At 34.8% G+C, this 21,894-nt stretch overlaps 1 protein-coding gene across 1 annotated transcript; it reads right to left on the reverse strand.

The window, feature by feature from the left end:
• Positions 1–19,233: 19,233 nt before the first annotated feature.
• Positions 19,234–20,175, reverse strand: LOC101418441 (olfactory receptor 8B3-like). The gene has a single exon (XM_004475961.1). It carries the CDS (start codon positions 20,173–20,175, stop codon positions 19,234–19,236), a length of 942 nt encoding a protein of 313 aa, XP_004476018.1.
• Positions 20,176–21,894: the final 1,719 nt, after the last annotated feature.

A 21,894-nucleotide genomic window follows, 5' to 3' on the forward strand; every position in this document is an offset into this window, starting at 1 on the left:
CAAAGGAAAAATCCATACCTAGGTTGATGTATGGCTTTCTTTTCCTTTTCATGCAACTAGTGATCATTTTTCATGAGCAAAATAAAAAATTCCTGGAAATGTATTGCAATAAATTTTCTTCTGTTTATCTTCCACAATATTTTAATGGTTTTCAATTCATGTGCTGATTTAAAGGCTAAATTAGGAAGGATGATATTATCTCACATAGGGGAGAAACTTGTTTGAATTCTTGGGTTAAGATAGTACTCTAAAGGGAAATGAAATCAGAGTTGCCAGGAGGCAACTCTAAGTAGTCCAATTATTAAGGATTGGATGATTGGACCATCTTCTGATAGATACTCTGAAAGTCTCCAACAAAGCATGGGGATTAGATTCAGGCTTGACATTTTTGTTACTCCTACAGAAGACAAAACTCCATGCAAAGTCAGCATGGAGAGAGGCTGAAGGAAATGAAGACATTTGGAAGTGAGGATGGGTATACTGAATATTCTTTGTTGCGATCCACGTTGTGGTTATCATGGCTCTTTGATGGGCTTTCAAAAAAGCAGAATATAAATTTCCTTTTTTTTGTTTTCTTTTTTCCTCTTAAATTTCCTTTTATAATTATGAGTCTGAGCAAAATCATTTCTAATGGCAAGAGTTGTCTGGATTCAGAATCAGAGCAGGTTAACCTCCCTGTGATTATAGAGATGTTTCTGATGACTTCAGGATAAATTATCTCATTTGCTAGAGAAAGCAAAACCCATTAGATTATGCTTTGACTGATCCCAGTAAATTGAGGAAAGTAACAAACGTGAGGTAATACTCTACTTATCTGGCAATATATATTTAGTAAATTAAAATTCAGTGTTACCTAGTACCTGAGCATAAGTAAAAATGATCTAAAGAACTCAATATAAATATCACAATGTCTACTTGTTTAACTCTATTTACTTAGCAGTTCACATTGGTCAGCTTTTAGAGTCCTTCCATTTTTTATTTAGGAAATAATTTTAACAAACTTAGAAGAGATACTTTTAAAAACAGGAAATTTTACAGGTTGGGAGGACATGAGAGAGTTGTTTAAATAAGCTGATAGTAGAAAAACAGCAATGATAGTTTAACAGCAATAGAGACTTCCAAATAATTATAAAAGTCAGGGGAAAACATCCTTAATCTCCATAGTTATCTACAACTCCAGAATATTTGAATGTAAGAAAACAGACACAAAATAGCTCATGTGTATAAAATTGATTGCCCTGTATCATCAAAAGGACATTTGTTTATTTTCAACATCTTCAACTCAAAAAAAACCAGGGGAATGTAAAATGCAATTTTTAAGTTTCTTATCAAACTATTTTAGTTGATGAGGGACTTTAAAATTAAGCCAGAAAAATAAGATATTTAAGTATGTCAAATTTCACTGAAAACAAAATGTTCATTGACTAGATTGAAGTGAAAATAAGTGCATACTATTTGCCAAGGTCTTATGCTCCTCTGTGGGGCAGAACAAGGCACTGTTTTTTTCTACTTTCAGTTTTGTTTACCCATGACTGGTTACCTACAATGTAACTGCTTTTAACACAGCCAGAGTATGAGGCAGAAAAGTGCCAGTTTCAATCGTTGGGAAGCATAAATAGGTATCTAAGAAAAGGAGCCCGTTGCTTGCCCCACCATCTTTGAGGGCATAAGAATACTGCCCACAAGATCCTTCACCAAGTTGCCCATAAAACAGTAAGAATTTAAATGGGGAGGATGTGTATTTAATTATAATACAAATTAAAATTTTACAGCTTTGCCTCTTTTATTTAACAGAGATACCTAAGTTTCTTAGGGCAGGTAGTGAGCTGTTATTTTCTTCTCTTGGAAAGATGACATTTAATAAAATTTGCGTAAATTAATATGTTTTCAGATCTGGAAGACAGAGGTATAGCTATTGGAGAAATTCCATTCCTCTCATTTCTATGATGTACATTCATTCAGATGACAAGAATAAAATTGGCAAGATATTATAATTTCAAACACCATTGGGAATGCAGTTGTCCCATTGGGCTTTGATAAAGCTTGAACTTTTGTCAAAAAAAAATAGAATTCATAAAGATTTTTGGATAGAGAATGAAGCTTAATTTTTCATGGGATTCGAACACTCTGGAAAAGAGATACAGCTCTTTCTTACTTTAGCAAAAGCAAATGTCACGAAATATTGGTATGCCTTTCATCAGAACAATATCTTTGTTAATTTCAAATCTACTCTCCTTTGATTGCATAATAACATATATGGAAAGGCATTTGGAGTTAGACAACAAGAGCTAAAAGCATGAATCCACTATTTAGTGTAGTGCCTGTGTGTCTACAGCAAGCCATATACCCTCTCTGGCTTTTTATTTCCTCATCCATATAAAGAGTAGTTATCAAGATAAAACCACCCTTATGAAGCTTTGGAAACTGTAAGCCACTATGCAACTATCAGTTACTCTTTTTTATATTTCTTTCCATTTATAAAATATTTTCTGTTGTTACTTTGTCTAATTTACTTCAAAGCTCACCAAATCCGCAGGTACCCTTAGTCAGGGGACATGGACGAGAATGAAACTGAGTTTGTGTGTCATTCTCCATCTAGAGAAAGGCAGTGTTTATAGAGAATAGAGTACTCTCTTTTCACTGGAAGAGAGAAAAGTTTTAAAAGTTGTAATTCAAAAAGCAGAGTCAGGAGATTTCTAAGGTTCCTATAGTCTTTTGGGAAGAATTGTCAAGAGTTGGGTGCAGTTTAGTATTTATAAATAGTAGGATATTATGACTTAGATTTGGAAGGTGAAATAATCCCTTAGCTGCTGCATTGACAATGATGCCTACACTGTGCCTAACCTCTCAGGAGCAGGTATTGCAGTAACCTGCCCCAACCAGCACTGGGAGCAACAGGAAGATGTCATTGAATGCTGTCATCAATATTTTCACATCTACAATATTCTCAAAAACTTCTTAAACTTTGATAATGATGGTGAAGGGTCCATTTGCAACTTATGTGTGACAGTTTAGTTCTGTGTTTGCTAATTGTGCCTCTCACTGGACACCACTCTGCAAAAGAAATCTGCAAAACACAGATCTTCCAGGTAAGCTAATATAACTGATTTCAGGACAAGTGTAGACATTAAAATGCTGGCCACTTCAGGGCTCTTTTGATTCATTGGTGGTTCTGGTTGAAAATACAGAAACAGAGACCCAGAGAATGGGAAATCAAATCAAGGAAATTAAGTAATCCAGTATATAGAGAGAAAGAATAAGAACTTAGTTAATGCAAAATTCAGGATTACTTTTTCCCAGCTAAAGTTTTTCAGAGCAGTTGCCAGTTCTTTCTGCAGTTATTTAAAAATAAATAAATATAATCTTAATACTTTCCTCTAATGAGGAAAGTAATTGTGCCTTTCCAGCATCACATAGTTATAAGAGCTTGCTCTCTGGAGCCAGTATGTGTGGGATCAAATCTTGTCTTTTTGCCACTTAGAAGTTGTATCACCTAAAACAAAGTATGTTACTAATAATTCAATATCCTCATATGTAAAACCTGTCGCATAGGATTTTTTGAATTGTGTTAATAAAAGTTTTAAAAATGGTACCCATTCAGTGCTATGTATGTATTTGATATTATTTGATATTATAAATCTAATATCTTGAAGAATGTAGGATTAATTAGAGCATTTCAATAGAACCAACTGAAACATCACCAGGGATTCTTCTGCGTCTGGCTGTGAAGTCAATATCAACTTACTTTAAGATATTTACCTTCAAAAACTGGGGTCCTAACTTTATTTTGAAATGTTGAGATGGGGTTTAGAAGTATACAAGGACTAATTCCCAGGTGGTTTCAAATCTCTCAGGATTTGGCTCTCTGTGCATTACACCATTAAGGGAGAAGCCAAATAGAGTTTCTCATGATCTCAGAAGGATCACACCACCCAAAGGATTGGTCTCTGTGGGTAAAATAATTAACTATAATTTATCCTTACATGACATTTCAGAATTTATGAAATGTTTGGCAAGCATTATTTTTTTTTTATTTTTTTTATTGACTTTGTAATAATATTACATTAAAAATATATATGTGAGGTCCCATTCAACCCCACCCCCCCACCCCATCCTCTCCCCCCCCCAGCAACACTCGTTATTCTTGTTAGTATTCCAAACAACCAAGTTATATCCTCAGAGCAGGGACTAGTTTTCCCATATAATGATTGAGAGTTAAATTACTTCCCAAGTTCACCCAGTTAATAGTTAAAAGAACCAGAATGAATTTTAAAAACATGCTGAGTGAAAGAAGCCAGACACAAAGAGTAACTACTGCATGATTCCTTTTATATGAAGTTCTACAACATTATAAAAATATCTGATGACACACCAGAACAGTGGCTGCCTCTAGGGAGGTGTGCAGGGAAGACTTAGAATGATCATAAGGGAAGGTTCTGTCCTATCTTCATAGGGAAGTGTGGTACACACTTATTGCATTTCTAAACCATCGCACTGTACAATTAATACTGGTGGATTTCACTATACATAAATTATATTATAATAAATTTTCTAAAACCAACTGCTGATCTTGGAAATTATTTTTTATTTCCAAGTTAAAACACTTAGAGTGGGTCTGAAGAGGAGAAGCAACACATCAAAGGAAAGAATGATTACCAGCATAGAGATGCCACAAAAATAAAGAGGGGGATCTGTAGATTTCCAAAGCCTAATTTAAGTACTGTGAAAACCTTTTGGGGAACAAAATCGTATATGCGTTAAGCATGAAAACCCCGTTTGAAAATATGACAGATTGAAACATTTTTTATCACTACTCTAAATTAACGATAACCAAGATTTTTTTCTTTCACTTGACCAAGCTGCTTGCCTTGCTCCTCATACACCCCTACCTACTCCCTCCCTTGTCTTGACCACCTGGAAATTAAACTTGCAGCTATCATTGCTTATTTAACATTGCCTCCTAGTGCACATTTTTTTTTAGAGCTTTTGGAACTGAGTCTTGGGCAGTGTTAGATTCATCCCTGGACCCCTGAACCTCTCACCTATGACACCAGGTACAACCACTGAAGACTTTGTACTTCTGACAGATGGATATCAGGAATCCATGATGAGTCTGACTTCTTTCTAATTGAGTGCTCTGGACAGTTTGTCCATTGAAACATGGTAAGGATTTGACTTTGATTCTTCAATAGTACTAAACACTGAGATTTCATAGAGTGAGAAATCATTCCCTGATTCATTCAGTTTGAGTGGGACTTTTCCTTCTTCTCTGTGTCCTTCCACTGAGAAGGATCTTTTTCCCTGGCTCATCTCTTTTCAGCAAGAAAACTTCTTTGACCCCTTCCACTGAGTAGGACTCTTCCTGGCTACTTTTGAGAGGACTCTTCTTTGTGATCTCATTTAAACTTTGGTTTGTTATTGTGGCACCTCCCCTCACAACAGGAAATTCTCCTTCACTAAAGACTCCTGTTGATTATAAACTTGGCCATTATGGCACTAAAACAGTCCACCTTCTTTCTCCATGGCATGAGTCTTCACTAAATCCTCCCTAGAACTACAATGGCTCCTTTGGGAAACTTAGGATCTCCACAAACTGTCTCATCTAAGACCTCTTCTTATTAACCCTACCCCTCTGTCCTACTTTTATCATTTCCAACCTTTTTTTTAGTTCTTTTAAATCTTTTCTTTTCCCGCTCCAACTCCTCAATTCCTTATAATCACAGGAACCTCAGCACCCTTCTCCCCTTTAGGGAGTCTCCAGGGGCACAAGGTCAACAAATGCTCCCACATAGGGGTGAAAAATTTAACTGGAAACAGACTGGATATTTTATCCACTCATATGAACTTTGGAGACACCCTGATGGCTGCTTGGTCTCTCCTCAGTCTCCAAGAAAATTTAATCCTTCAGCTCTGTAAGATTACAATTCATTCCACACACACACACCCCTTAAAAAGTTTTAAGTTCTCCTCCACAGGTACTGATGGGGAAGCTTTAGACATCACATTAAAGTAACATTAACTTGTTTGGAAGAATCTGTGCCAAGCTGTTTTATTTGGGAGAGTTTTAACTACAAATTTGATTTATTTAATGGATGGGATTTAATGGAATTTCTTTAGGTTTTCTAGTTTGCTTTTTCAGTCTGCTTTTGTAAATTATATTTCTCTACAAATACTTCATCTTAGCTTTTTTAACTTATCACCTTAAAGCTATCCATAATATTCTCTTAGCTATTTAATCTCTAGTTTATTTGTAGTTATATGTTTTATTACCAATTTCTGCTCCCATTTTTCTTATTTCTATCCATTTTTCCTTTAGTATATTTCTTTGTCATTTTCAAATGACTAATTTTATATATTTTTACTGTATCAAAGGTTCTAATTTCTCCACACTACTTCTGCTGTATCCCATATATTTTGATATGTGATATATTCATATAATTCCTTCACTTTGACAGATAGTTTATTAAGAAGCTTAATTTTTAAATCTGTAAATGTTGATGAGTGTTTATTTTTGTAAATGATTTCTAGTATGACATCATTATAATTAGAGAACACAGTAATATTTTCCACTGTTACCACCTCTTATCATACTATGTAGTTGACTTATTTATTTTGCTTATGATAAGGCAAGAGGCATGAGGGCAGGGATTTATGTTTGTTTTATGTATTGTATCTTTATTGCCTAGAGCATTGGAAGAAATAATAATAAATATTTTCTATATGAATGAATAAATGAATGAGTAAATTATTCTGCTCCTTCTGGTTTATTGTTGCTTTGAAGAAGTTTCTGTCATTTTGTCATTCCTTTCAAAGAGATCTGACTTCTCTCTGCACATTTAGGTTGTTTTCTTGGTCTTTCCTTTTCTATACTATCAATAAAATGTCTCAAAATGGACTTTAATTTTGCTTTCCCCACTTCATCCATGCTGTGCTTCCTGCATCTCTACATGATCTCCCCATCCCCTTTACCTTTTGGATTTCTTACGTATTAATCTCCCCTCATAAATCTGTATTGGCAGACTCACATCTTTCATTGGTCCTGGAAAATGGTCAGCAATCATCTCTTCAAATCATTTCTATCATGTTCTCAATTTTCTCCTTGTAGGACTCCAGTTAAACAATTATGAGATCTATCCATCCCAACTCAACAACTCTTAACCTCTTCCATAGTTTCTACCCTCTAGTGTCTCTGAGGTACATTCTCAGCAATTTCTTTAAATTCTTCTAATCTGTGTTGAATCTGAACTGAGTTTAATTTTATTCCAGCAATTATATTTCTATAAGCTCTACTTTGAATTTTTGTGTAGTATCTTCCTTCTTACCCATTTTTATGACTTTATCTCCTAGTTCTTTAATCATTTCATGTATTAGAGTTATTATATATTAAATAATTCAAATATCTAAACTCTTTGAAGGTCTAAATCTTTAATTTGTTGTTCCTGATAAGTCTCTAGATGTTGTTCTCCTCTTCTGCATTTGATGAGCTTTGATTATGAAATTATATTTAGCTTATTTTAAGTTTTGGAAAACCCCAGAGCTTAAGCTGCTGATGCTGATGACACATGTCTTTAGTGAGTATTTGTATTTCATTTTACAAAATGCTGGGGACATTACCACTTTGGGGCTCCTGCTTTCTCATTTTAGCTTCCAAGATTTAATTTGGGAGACCCGGGTTTTGTCCCTGACTTAGTTCCTGGCCTGCTTGACTGATACCTTCAGCCAAGCACCAAGAATTTACACACATTGATGATATACTTATATATGTTTAATGTCTTTATTAAAATGTGAAATTTGAAAATATTCTCTTTGGAGCAAAATTTAAACCAAACAATTTAAAGCTATTTAACTAGAAAATTTAGTGGATACAGCAAAAGGAAGGGTAGTAGATTCTATGCATTCAGTTTCTGCTTGGAGAGCAAGTGTGAAACAAAATTATGATGGTGAGATAAACACTGTAATACATATAATTATCTACTGCATTGTTCTCACTGTAATAATTGCAATCATTTTAAGGAATATTCTTAAATGCTATTATTTAATCTAAGTCAATTTTTATACATGTCTTCAAACTTTTCAAAACTCATGATACCACTGATAAATGGAAAACTTACAGACATATGTTCCCTGACAGATAAATCCTGTGAGGGACTTCTTTCCCTACTGTCATTGAAAGTAGTGGCAGGCAGTTTATTTTCTGTGTATGACAAAACAAGATTTTGTGGGCCCTATTTTCTAATGTTTTTATTTATTGTGAATATTAATTTTTTGTTTTGACAAAAAATAAAATAATAGCATAATATCCAATAGGCTTTTTAAAATACACATACTACTACGACAATTATGATATGCCTCACCAAGGGGGCTTGTCCCCAAATTCCTTAGACTTACCATCATAGTAAATGTTCATTATTACAAAAAATATACTGAATAAATCTTTCTTTGTAGATGACCAAATATCTGGGGGTCATGTGTATATTTCAGGTTTGGCATCAAAGCCTCATCAATCACCTCTCTGCCTTAGCCATTTTGGCTGGGGTTTCAGCATGGATACTACTAGAGTAGAAAATACTGAGAAACATTTCCCCTGTTATAAAGACTCAGCAGCTTATGACTTAAACAGCCCAAATCCATAGAAAACACCAATAATTATTAAGTGGGTGTAAGAGGTACTGAAGGCTTTGGACCAACCCTTAGTTGATGACATGTAAAGGATATTGAAAAGAATCAGACCATACGAGAAAAACACAATGAGGCTAGATACTGTGACAACTGGGCTCACAATAATGGAAGCCATGAGCTCACTGGCATAGCTTCTGCTGCAGGAGAGCTGGTACAAGGGGAAGATGTCACACATGACGTGGTTGATGACATTGGAATCACATCTTGACAGCCTGTTCATACACCCTGTGGGAGTCATCACACCAGCAATCCTTAATTTATTTAATTTGGGTTTTGGAAGGAAATTTATTTTAAGACAGAGATGATTCCCTCTACCAGGAGACCTCACCAATACTGGGCCTTAAGGGCCCTTTCTTCCCACTGTCCTGAGGGTAAAAAAGTCTCTGATGACGCAAACAGCAGTCCTTAGTCATCAACATGCTAGAATATGTATTCTGGGGAATACACTATGATTTCCACTTGAGAATTTGCCAAGAAGGTCCTCTTCACTTGAAGGAAATGTATAATACCCTTATATGAGCTTCCCAAATCAGCTGTCTTCAATGGAAATGAACTTCAGACCCTCTAATTCTGGGAAAATGGATTAGAAGTACAGAAAATTATCCGGTGCCTAGGTCTTGGAGAATTTATCTTCTTTAAATCCTAGTCTGGCCTTGCCTCTCATTTTACCACTTTGGTAGTCTATATCACCTCATGTTTAGAGTAAACTCTAAGGGTTTACTAACTTGAGATTCTTTAGAAGATGAGAACTTGGCCTTTTTTCATCTTCTATCCTCTGACTGCATTCACACAAGCACACATATAAACACATACCTTCTCTTTCTGCTCCTTCTCCTAATTCCTCCCAACATGGTTATAATCATTACAAATTCATTTCTATAAATATGCCTACGATACTTTTTAAGTCTATTTAATGACATTCATGGCTGATCTACCAAATGTATGATTGCTTTTCTTTCAATATTAATTTTTGTCCATAATTAATTTTTGTAATTAATCAGCTTATTCTTTCATAGGTTACTCCTCCCAACTTCTTCCCCATATTTTATAAATCTCTTCACAATACATTTAATCACTGATATTTAATCAATTACTAATTACTTCTTAAATTGATTTTCGAGCATTCCTTATTTTGTCCCCACCTTCCCCACTATTCCCAAAGTTTCTTTGTACCACCAAATTCTATGCATATGAGACAGTATAGGGCTTAAGTCAGGTTTTGTCTTTATTTTCTTCAGTTCTTTCTTAAAGTTACCTATGATGAGTATGCTAAATCAGTTACTGCTCATTTATTTACTTTCTCCCTTATAAAATTATATTTGTTATGAAACTGCTGTTCTTTTTGTCCTTCTGAATGAATGATGTTTTTAATCCTTTTTCTGTAGTGTTAGCAACTTTAGTAAGCAATAGAGACAAATTGCCCACTTTAAGCCTGCTACCTTTAACCAGAGTCCTCTGACTGTACTTCTAAGGTAAAAGTGAAAGCACACTAAGATTACATTGCCTCTGGCAAGCTCCCAATTCTGGAGTAGTTCCATTATACTCAGAGTACACTGTACATGAAGGCTAAAACCCTGAAAATAGTCTATTTTTGACTATTTACTGATTCATTTTATTCATGACCATTTTTAGAGCATTAGTCTATGAGACATGGTGAAAAATAACAGGAATGAGATACAGGCTCTGCCCCTGGATTTCTCAATCTAATTATACAGATAATCAAAGAAACTGACCCTGGCACCACTATTAGCTATTGTTTGCCAATCACATTTCTAGGCCCTGTAGAAACCTGACTCATCTCCCCTTCATAATCATCAATCAACAGTGCATTCCTGTCTTACCTACATGAAACCAAAATCTCAGGGAGAATAATTCACTGATCCAAGTAAAAAAAGCAAGTGACAAAGGAAAATTCATACTTAGGTCTTCTGCATCCAAAATTGATTTCTTTAACCACGGTATTATACAGATTTATATAGTATATGCTATCACACAATTTTGTAAATGGTAGCTTCAAGAATCTTTCAATTTAAGGGAGAGAAATCCAACCAAGACAAACCAGTCTACTTCAGAAAGATGTAAATATGGTAAGTCAGGGATGAACATAACTTCATGTGTGGCTGGACAGGGCCAAGTCCTGTCATGAGAGCTGCATCTCATGTCCCACTCTGTTCTCTGCATGCTTCTCGTGGGCTTTAGCTTCGTGTGGGCTTCAGTCTCACACAGTCTCTCCTTTATGTAAGGAAAAGAAGACCATCTGGATGCCTTGATTTAATCATATTAACCCAGCAATTCCAGGGGAAAAAAAGGTATTTTTATTATTTTGGGAGAAAATAGGAAAGCAAATGCTATAGTTAATGGGCTATTTCTGAACTAATCATTCTCAGGAGGGGTTGGGATATGGTGATAAGACAAGATTATGCTTCGTGTGGTGGCAAAGATTCCCATGCAAATGACTTAAATTGTTGTCCCTTCTTCAAACAAGACCCAGTCAGGAAAACAAATGCCATACTATTAATTTCATACAAAGGACGTTTAAAATAGAGTTATAATACAAATTTTGGACAGTTGAAATTGTAATAACTTGATGATGAGAACTTATAAAGACTAAATCATTGCAGACAATAATTATCACCCCAAGAACTGATGAAAGAGGCAGCATAACCAGATTCTTGAATCTCACATTAGAAGCTCTATAGGACAAATGCTTGAATGGATGGGGACCTTAAGAGTGCATCCCAGCTGGACAGAAGATTCTGGACTGTGTAGTGTGTAATACAACCAATTGATCAATGATTAAAAGCTCATTCAAAACTTCTGTCACTCAGAGGAAGCATGCTGTGCATGTGCTTATGTTGTGGGAGAATTCATGTCTCAGTTTTAGGCATTCCATAAATATCCAGAGAAGAGGTTCTGGCTGAAGCTCAGCAGGAAAGAAAGAGAAACACATACCTAGAATCTATCTCTGGGAAGATGAACTACTGGCCCTTCCAATATGTAAGATCGCAGTGCAGTCAACTTGCAACTAAACAGTCAGATGGATTCCTAGAGGAATACTACTACTTGGGGCCTCACTATTGGTTTCATTTGGTGGCTTCATAGACATTCAGAAACAGCAGCAGCTGTATCACCCTAGAAAAGTGAGAGTCTATGCTTCTGTATTCATGGGTAGCCTCCATCTATGCAATCATGAAAACAACAATCATTTGTACATTATTATCTATTCTCCATGGCTGGTGATGAAGACTGGCTATTGACAACTGGCTAAGCCATTTTATGTACTTGGTATTTAGTACCTATTCTATGGTGATTACTTTCTAGTGAGAATTAAAACCTTTAGACTTCATGCACACTATGTCTTTCCACATGTATCTATCTGAAGCTACTTTGTCTTTGATATTTCACTCTTGATTCCATACCCCTGATTAGCCAACCATACTATTGGCCAGTGCCAGGTATTTGTATATTCTCATATGAGAACATATCTTCTATTACAAAAAGTGAATAACCAGGTATCGTACTAATGGTATCTTCTATTAGGAAAATGTTCCCTAAAATTTCAAGGACACCCATGAATATCTTTTCATCTTATATCCACACACAAGAAGATCCATCCATAAACCTAGCTCAGGACCTTTTCCTTCAGCTGGCCATAGGTACAAGATCAGGAAACAATGTTAGTACAACGTTGTTGGGTAACATGGGAGTAGGGCCATTCAATATGCATCCTACTTATGCCTCTGCTTGCCTTATGATTGAACCAGAATGACCTATTTCATTTGCCGGGCCCATTTGACTGGCAAATTGGATGTCTGTTGGCACATACTTCTTACTGGGCAGTTCCAGATGTGTGCTCAATTTGTATCTCATTCTAAATTCTAAATTCATCAGAACTCAAAACTTTGAAGAAGAGTTTTCTTAAAAGGCATACAACTCTCCACTATGCATAGTATGGCCTTGACTCAGAACCCCAGGGACCTTCTGGGGAGATTCTCTAACAAAGGTCTGCATCATTTTCCCATCACTGGCATGTCTGCTAGATTATATGATCCTGACAAAGGTTTGTATCTTTTCCCATCATTGGCATATCTGCTCGATTATGTGATCCAAATACAGGGCTGAAGAGATGCCTGCTGTACAACCTTTTCCTGCTTTGTGCCCTCCCCAAAGCAAGCAGATTTTCATGTTACCAGATATGGTAGAGAGGGATATTGCTGAGAATGGAGTAGGCTGCCTCCATAACCCTAGAGTCTGTCAAGAAGGCAACAAATGCAACAATTTGTCTTTTACTGTGAACAGGATGTTCCAGCATTTCCAGACACTTATAAAATTAACAGTACTGGCAGGTTTCTGAATCTTTATGTTTACATTCCATTCTCTGGAGTATATGTATCTTGCCATAGCTTCCAAGTACCAGTCACTACTTGTTGTCCCACATAATCTTCAAGATAACATCAATACAATGTTTTGTGAGACAACCAGAGGTTTTGATCTCTTCTGCTTTTGTCATGATAAACAGCAGGGAAGTTAAAACTGCCTTAGGCAAAACTGTATATTGCTGCTGTTAATCCATTCCACTTGAATGCAACTCTTTCTCATCCCTCTAACTGAAATAGAAAAGACCCTTTCATTTGAAATTTTAAAAATCTTCTATTAAACTACATTGGTCTAAACAGAAAATTCAAGTGAAATTATAGACGTAAAAATTATAAGAAAACTAATAAAATTCCACATATCAAAATGTATGGGCTACCTTTAAATGCTTTTAAAGGAAAAATCAGATCAATGAACACAACAAAAATGAAAGACTGAAATATATGACTTAAATGACCATGTCAAAAAATGGAAAGAACAAACAATAAATCAAAAGAAAGAATAAATGAATAAATAATAAAGCCAAAAACTGAAATAATGATTCAAGGAATGCTAAAATCATAGATGTATTTTAATAATTTAAAAATGTAATTAACAAAATGTCAAACCACCAGCTAACTTCATCAAGAAAAAGCTGAGGCAGTACAAATAAACACTAATTAATACAAGGGAAATAATCATTAAACTATAGGGTATGGAGTTTTATGGGAAGTCTACACATCTGTATGATTGTTTTGCAAGTTCACAATATCTGTAACAAAAATCATTAAAAAAAATAGTGTGGATTGGGGGAAAAATACACCAAATATAAGATAAGGCCTATAGTTGGTACTAATATTTTGACCATGCTCTTGCATAGTTTGTAACAAATGTTTCACACCAATGTAAACAGTTGGTGGAGGGGTGATATATGAGACCCCTGTGTGATGTTATGTATGTTTATTTTGCAAGTTCACAATCTTTACTGTATACTTATTGTTTATGTGTGTTCATGTATGAATATGCCAATTAAAATAAATAAATAAAAAAGACATAATACTCTCATTTGCAAAACTCTGCAAATCAATTTGAAAGCAGAGATGAAAAATTCTTAGGAAAATAAGCATCAATAATTTTTGGGGGAGGTACAACTTATCATTAATAACAGAAAGCTTAAACAGACCAGTTTTCAGGGGAATTCTACAAGGTTTTCATTTCAGGTATTACCAATTCTATAAATTGTTCCACAGTTTTAAAACGAAGTAAATTTTCCTATTTCATTTTATAAAGAAAGTGTAGCATTGATAGCTAATTCTAATTTTAAAACCCCACAAAAACCCCAAACTATGGGTCACTATCACTTATAAATATCAATGCAACCAAACATGTACTACAGTAGGAAAATAATACAACATGACCAAGTAGGATTCATTCAAGGAATGCAAGGTTGATTCCATATTAGGAAATATAATAATATCATATATTATTAGATATATAGCAAAGTATTAGTATCTTTACAGATGTTGAAAGTGCTTTTGAGAAAATTCAAAACCATTCTTGATTTTTAAAAAAAGCTAAAGACATCACAAATTGATGGAATCAATGGACACTTCTTAATATGATAAAAAAAAATACACATTTGTCCTAAAGCCCGTATCTTACTTAAGTTAGATAAATAGATACATGATAGATATGTAGGTAGGTAGATATATAAATAATAGATAAATGATAAATAAGGAAGAAGTGTAAATCTTCCTTACACTAGAATTCCAATTAATATATGTAGAAGGAATGATGAAAAAATTTTTAAAAAGTGGTAATTGTTTCAGGCCAGAATCATCTATGGATGCTAAAATTAGGAGGCAAAAGATGATGGGAAACGGGACATTTGTTTACCTTCAAAATGTATATCCACAGATAATGTGAATTACAAACATAAAAATAATAGCTTTAGAGATTCTTGTCCATCTACTTTAAGCAAGTGATAAAAGCTAACAGTATCAGCAATCATATGTTACAAACTAAGAAAGGCATAATATCACTTCTTTGATATTTTTGCCAAAAAATGTATAAATTGAAATTAATTATGAAGACACAGAAGGCAAAATCCAAACTGAGGGACATTTTACAAAATAGTTAGTTAGTATCCTTAAAATAGTGAATATTATACAAAAGAAAGAAGATGGATAGCTGCCCCAAATTAAGGAAATTTAAAAAGACATAACAACTAAATGCAATGTGTGACTCTGGATAACCTTATGGATAAAAGGCATAAGAACATAATAGGAAAAAAAAATTTTTAACGTTAAAAATTTTTGAATGTTAAGCAACATAAATTTTCTGGTTTTGATAATAGAAGTGCGGTTATAAAAAGAAGCTGGGAAAGAGCATAGAAAAATTCTGTACACTATTTTTGTAACATTTTTTGTAAATAAAATAAAAAATTAATTTAAAAAATTGACTATTATTTTGGTGACATGTTGGGCAGCAAAGAAAACATTAAACTGTTAAATTACTTGTCTTATTTTTATTATATTCTATTAAGTATTATTTGTAATAATAATTATATTATTGTTATTGGAACAAGATAATCCAATTGAACAACTATTTCTTGTCCACCCAGAATGACTGACATTCTAACTATATAAAACGGGATGCACTGAAGAAATAAAGGAACAACAGTCTTTACCCTAAAAATATTTATTGTCTTAATGAGACTGCATTTCAGTAAGTTCACAAATGTTTCTAGGAACATAGTTTAATATCATTAACATACAGAAATTTATTTCATGATAAACCTCATTGATAAGTAAAGCAATGATAAAATTTTTTTATCTAACTTATGGGCTGTATTGCCTTTATTTGACAAATAACAAAATTTTTAGTAAAACATTAGGCTCTTTTGCAAAATATTTCATGCCATTTTATATAGTAATAATTGCAATTTTTTAAACTTTTTAATTGAAGTTTATCATGCATACATGAACATCCATCCATAAACAATAAGTTCATGGTATAAGTTGTGAACTTGAACTTACAAAACAAACATGCACATCATCACACAGGGCTCCCATATATCACTCTACCACCAACATCCTGCATTCTTGTGAAAAAATTGTTATAACCGGTGAAAGCATTGTCAAAAAATTGCAAATTTTATAGTGTAATGCATCCTCTGTTTTAATTATAAACTGAGATACATGCCATTTCTTCTGACATATATGTTATTACTTCTCTAATCAAGCTCTGTTAATGGAGTTTTGGCAGTAAAATGTGGAGTATTAGGTCTCTCCTTTAGCACTGAATGCACTGGAATAATGGAGGCTGTCAGAAGCAGATGGTGTGTGGTACAGTTTGGCCCTTCTTAAATGAGAACAAAACTAATCAGAATAACAAAGAACGGGTGGTAAGAAAAATGAATAAATAAGAAGATGCAGAGTTTTGGGTCATTTCATTGAATCCTGTTGCCAACACCAGCAACAATATTGAAAAAATGATATTTTCTATACTGTTTGGAAATTAACTGTAGTGTCTACTTTACCCCAGATGATATGGAACTCAGCATAACTGCCCAGATTAATAATAGAGCACTGTGGATCTGCTGTATCTACAGAGAATCTCAAATATCACACAACGCTATTTACTTAAATACAGACACTTTTATTCAATAGGTAAATAATTGTATCAAAAGGGATTGCAAGTAAAAGGGAAAAAAAAAACCAAAATGAAAGCTCCAGCCTAGGTGAACATTTTGTATTAATAGAACTTAGGTGAAAATAAAGGAGGTTGACACTGAGGTCAAGGAATAGAGTATTAGTGGTTATTTAAAATCCAGAGACTCAATTAGCAATGTCAAATATCTGGGAAAATAACAGGCATACTAGCAAGGGTAAAATCCATAACACTTAAATATTGCATGGACCTTAGGTAAATGGTAAAATAGTAATTAGAATAGTTACTGTAATAACATTTCCATTGTCACTAAATAGACCATGTCTAGGTTTGCCACAGCTGCTATGGCAATTACCAAGCAATAGGTTAAATTACCCAACAAGAATTTATTGTTCCATGGTTTTGGATGCTAGAAGCCCAAAAGCAAGTTCTTGACAGGCTGTGCTTTCTCCGGCAGTAAGTAGCATTATGGTGGGATCTTGATGACAATCTTGGACTTCCTTAACTTATATCTCGGTCTCTGTCACATAGCACTCAACTTTATTTTCTGACTTCCTGTTTCTATACTCTGTTGACTACTGTCTGCTTCTAACTGGCTGAACCCAAATTTCCTCTTCTTATAAGGACACTAGTCATGTGGAATAAAGTCTCCCCTGATTCGATTTGGCCTCAACTAAATAGGATTCATTAAACCTCTACTAAAAAGTGAGTCCACACCTTAATAAATAATGACATTTCAAAGGTCCTATGGACCAACGGGTTCATGTTACAGGAATGTGAATTAAGACTAGAAAATGTCTTTAAGGGGGACAGGATTGAGTCCATGTCAGAAGGATTTTAGAGTATTTATCTCTTGCCTATATTTTTAAAAGAAAAATTATCCAACATCTGATTCTACAAAAGAAGTGTCACATTTATTTTAAAAATGTTTCTTTCAAATTATAATTGGTCTCCCTTAGCTGCATTTGAATTTTTATAGCTTAAAACCCCTGTGAGATGACATATGGAAATCAACAAATATAGGTGTAGTTTAATTGTTCCTGGGTTTACTACCCCTGTGGTTCAACCTTTGCTTTATATCAAATATCCAAAATGTCATACTATCCATAGAAATCCTAGGATCTCCACAAAATGCCTAGAGGCTACCATAATGGAGAGGGCAGGAGTAAATATGGGGTTTCATTCTCTTATAATTTTATGTTCAAAATTCTAACTAAAATTTTGTTTACCATTCACCATTTTATCTCTTGAAGTTTCTGTTCTCTTTCTACCTCAACATTCCACACTGTGACCACAGGTTTTCCTCTTTCATTTCCCTAAACAATAATAATGATATTATACACATTTGTAAACTGTAACTTTCATCAAATCTTCAAACACAGTGGAGGATAATGACCTAGGAAACAGAATACAAATTCAAGTTGAAATGAAGATTCAAAATCCTCATTGACCTTTACCACCCAGAGACCTCTTATTATTGACCATGTGTCTTTTTTAGCCTGGCCTAATGGCATGTTGCTGGTCTCTTTTCTCTCCCAACCACATACTCTCTGAAATACTAGGACTGGCAAACATTCCAAATTAATTTAATTTAATTTTGCAGAATAAGTTAGTTTTATATATAAGCTGATCATCTCTAAATTATACAGACCGTACAACAAACCTCATCATTCCCAAAAATGGATCCATCAAAAAAAAAACAAAAAACAAAGATATTTGGATATTATCCTGGAACAAAACAAAGTCAACTTCAAAATAGAAATGTTTTCTCATATTTTGTATTTACTGAAAGAAAAATAATAAATTAAAATAGAGGCAAAGTACACTAGAAAGACAAGTAGACTTAATTCAGGACACTGGAGATTACGCTAAGCTATCTCAAGAGAATTTGTGTGACATTAAATAAATTGTGAGCCTATCTGGGTTTCACTTTCTTATCCAAGAAATAATCATATATTGATACCTGATATGTATTTGAGAGTAAATAAAAAATCTTTTTGAAATAAAGCATAGTTCATAGTATTACATCTGCAAAGAGAATTATTCTTGATTGTCTTTATGGAATCATTTATCTGGGAAAAACACTGGCATTTGAAGGAGACATGCTCCTGCTTGGTGGTGGATGGAAAGCGGACATGGAAACATATTGTGTGATTCCTGCTTCCAATGTCAGATAACAACTGGCAGACCAGGATCCCCCTGCTCCACTAACAAAATACCACCCCAGGATTATTTTAGTCAATCACTGAAGAATGATTCCTTTTATTCCAGGAGAAAAAAAAGTTTAAACCAACAGTGAAAAAACAGATACATTACGTTTCCTTCCTTAATTGTATTCTCAAAAAGGAAAAAAAAAAAAAGATGAGAAGTAATTGTGTAACAAGTGAGGAAAAGACTTTCTCTCAAAAAATGGGAATAAAATTAAGAAATGGCTCAAATTTCCTTTACCATTATGAAGGATAAGAAATCTTCCACAAAACATATTATTATTAAATAAACCAAAACCCCTTGTCCTAAAACGTCATGATATTATCTATGATCAAATATTCTCCTACTTAGGGTTTTTCTCAGGGCAAGCTTAACATCTTTGTTTCTTAAGCTGTAGACTAAGGGGTTCATCATTGGAACAACATTGGTATAAAAAACAGAAGAGACTTTTCCCTCATTTATAGACCCTGCAGAAGATGGCTGGAGATACATAAATGACAATGATCCAAAGAACAGAGAAACTGCAGTTAGGTGGGAACTGCAAGTACTGAAGGCTTTGGACCTGCCCTCAGTGGAAGTGATGTGGAGAATGCTACAGAGAATGAGACCATAAGATATAAAGATGATGAGACTGGGCATGATGAGGTTGATGCCTGATACAATGAGTACAACCAGCTCATTGACGTAGGTGCTTGTGCAGGAGAGCTGGAGCACAGGGAGGATGTCACAGAAATAATGGTTGATGGTGTTGGCCTCACAGAAGGTCAGTCTCAGCAGGCATCCTGTGTGTGCTATAGCACTAGAAAATGCCACCAAGTATGAACCAAAAATAAGGGTGGAGCACACTTTAGGGGACATGGCAATGTTATACAGCAGTGGATTACAGATGGCCACATAGCGATCATAGGCCATCGATGTCAGCACATAGCACTCAGAGATGGCAAGAAAGCAGAAGAAAAAGAATTGTGTCATGCACCCCTGGTAGGAGATAATATTCTCCTTTGATAAAAAGTTGATTAGCATTTTGGGTGTAAAAACAGATGGATAACAGAAGTCTACAAAGGATAAGTTAAAGAGGAAAAAATACATGGGGGTGTGAAGGTGGGAATTCAGTCCAATTAGAGTTATCAAGCCCAAGTTTCCCAGCATGGTGAACATATACATTGCTAGGAAGAGGAAAAACAGTGGGAGCTGGAAATGTGGGTTGTCTGTCATCCCCACCAGTATGAACTCAGTCACAAAAGAGACATTTCCAGTAGCCATTCAGCTCTGGGGGATCTGTGGGGACAAAAGAAAAGCCTTACATTAGAGGACAACCCGATCTTCCTAACATACCTGCTCCCACAGAAGTGAGTTACGCTGTACAGGGGGAATGTTTGAGAGTATACCAACATGCATTCATGGAATCTGCCTTTTTCCTGATACCAAGTGACAGAAATTCCCCTCTACTATAGTCCTGAGAGCTAAATATAAGTAGCAAGCAACTACAACTCATCCCACAGAGTAACGGTCAGTGCTGCAGTATGAAAACATGACCCCTGGAAAACCAAGGGCGAAGGCAGGAGAAAGATAGATTAAGGCATAATCATTTATCTACCTCATCAACTCTTTTTCTACCTAACCCACCCCTCCCTAACAAAATTGAAGGCAGAGGCACTAGGAAACTGGAACTGGCCTCTCATGCACAGTAGACCCTCCTGGGTTGGGAAATAGGAACAACGTTTTAGGATGGAAACTAAGGAACCAGACTTAGAAGAGGTTCAAACTCTTCGCCATTTCACAGAGCAAAAGCCACAGATCTACAAGTCTGAGAGTTCCCTCTATGGAACAGCAACTTACACACTGAGTTGTGGGTACTCAGAGGGCCCTAACATCTCTGAAAATTCTCTGCTGTTCCTCAAACAGATTCTTACACCATTTTTACTTGAGTATCAGGACTGCATGAAATAGGAAGAAAACAGCATGTTTTAATCTCTATACTTACATCTCACAGTAAGAAGGACAAAATATGAATAAAATTCAGATACTCATCCTCCTTATACTAGAAAAATCTCCATATTTCCTGATCTCTGTTATTCTCCCCTGTGGTCCTGAAAGGGAATTTTGAAGCTCTGAGACGGAATTCTTTAATTTTAAGAAGATGCAAAGAAGAAAATTTCCAATAGGCGCCCCCTGGAAGTTGTTTCTCATTGTAACTTTGAGTTTTCTAAACAGCATGGAAAAATACATATGCTCTCTTTGTAATTATTACAGTTGTCATTTTGTAAGGCCAGAAGATTTAATGGGAGTTTGATGATATAATGCACTTGATTATAAAGAAGTGAAACTCTTGCTTAGTCTCTTCCCCAGGGAATACAATCTGTGTTTAATAAGGAAAGAAGGTGACTCTATTTATACCCTGGATCATATTATGTCTTTAGTTCTTTAGGGACTCAATATTTTCCTCAAATTTTCACTTCTCTCTAGAGATTGTGCATTCCCCATTGCAGAGATAAAAAGAAACTTCATGTCTGTACCATCTTGTCTCTGAGGAGAAACCTATTATATTGCTTCTTTCCATCTTTTTGACTGTGGGGATAATTGAGTAGACACTTTAAAAGGGGGATTGCTATCAAATGCTCTATAACCAGAGGTTCTGAGGGAAAAGAGATGGAAGAATAGCCTATTTCTCTGAGAAATAAAACCTTAAAAGAAAGAAAATACAAGCCTCACACTAGGAAAAGTATTTGAAATCATATATCCAGCAAGTAAACTTGCATCCAGAATATGTAAAAACATGTGAAACTTAACAATAAGAATTAAAACAACCTGATACAAAAATGAGCAACATAAATGAACCAAACATTTAATAAAAAAGATAAAGAATCACAAATAAACACATGAAAAGATGGTCAAGATAATTTTTCATTAGGAAAACACAAAGAAAAATCATAATGAGATGCCATAGAATGCCTAAAATTATAAGAATAAAACAGGATAAAA

This window comes from Dasypus novemcinctus, chromosome 27, assembly GCF_030445035.2.
Source record: "Dasypus novemcinctus isolate mDasNov1 chromosome 27, mDasNov1.1.hap2, whole genome shotgun sequence".
In the NCBI taxonomy this organism is placed as follows: Eukaryota; Metazoa; Chordata; class Mammalia; order Cingulata; family Dasypodidae; genus Dasypus; species Dasypus novemcinctus.

Bases quoted from the DNA above. Each gene is read 5' to 3' on its own strand.
- LOC101418441 (XM_004475961.1), bottom strand. From the start codon at position 20,175: ATGGCTACTGGAAATGTCTCTTTTGTGACTGAGTTCATACTGGTGGGG.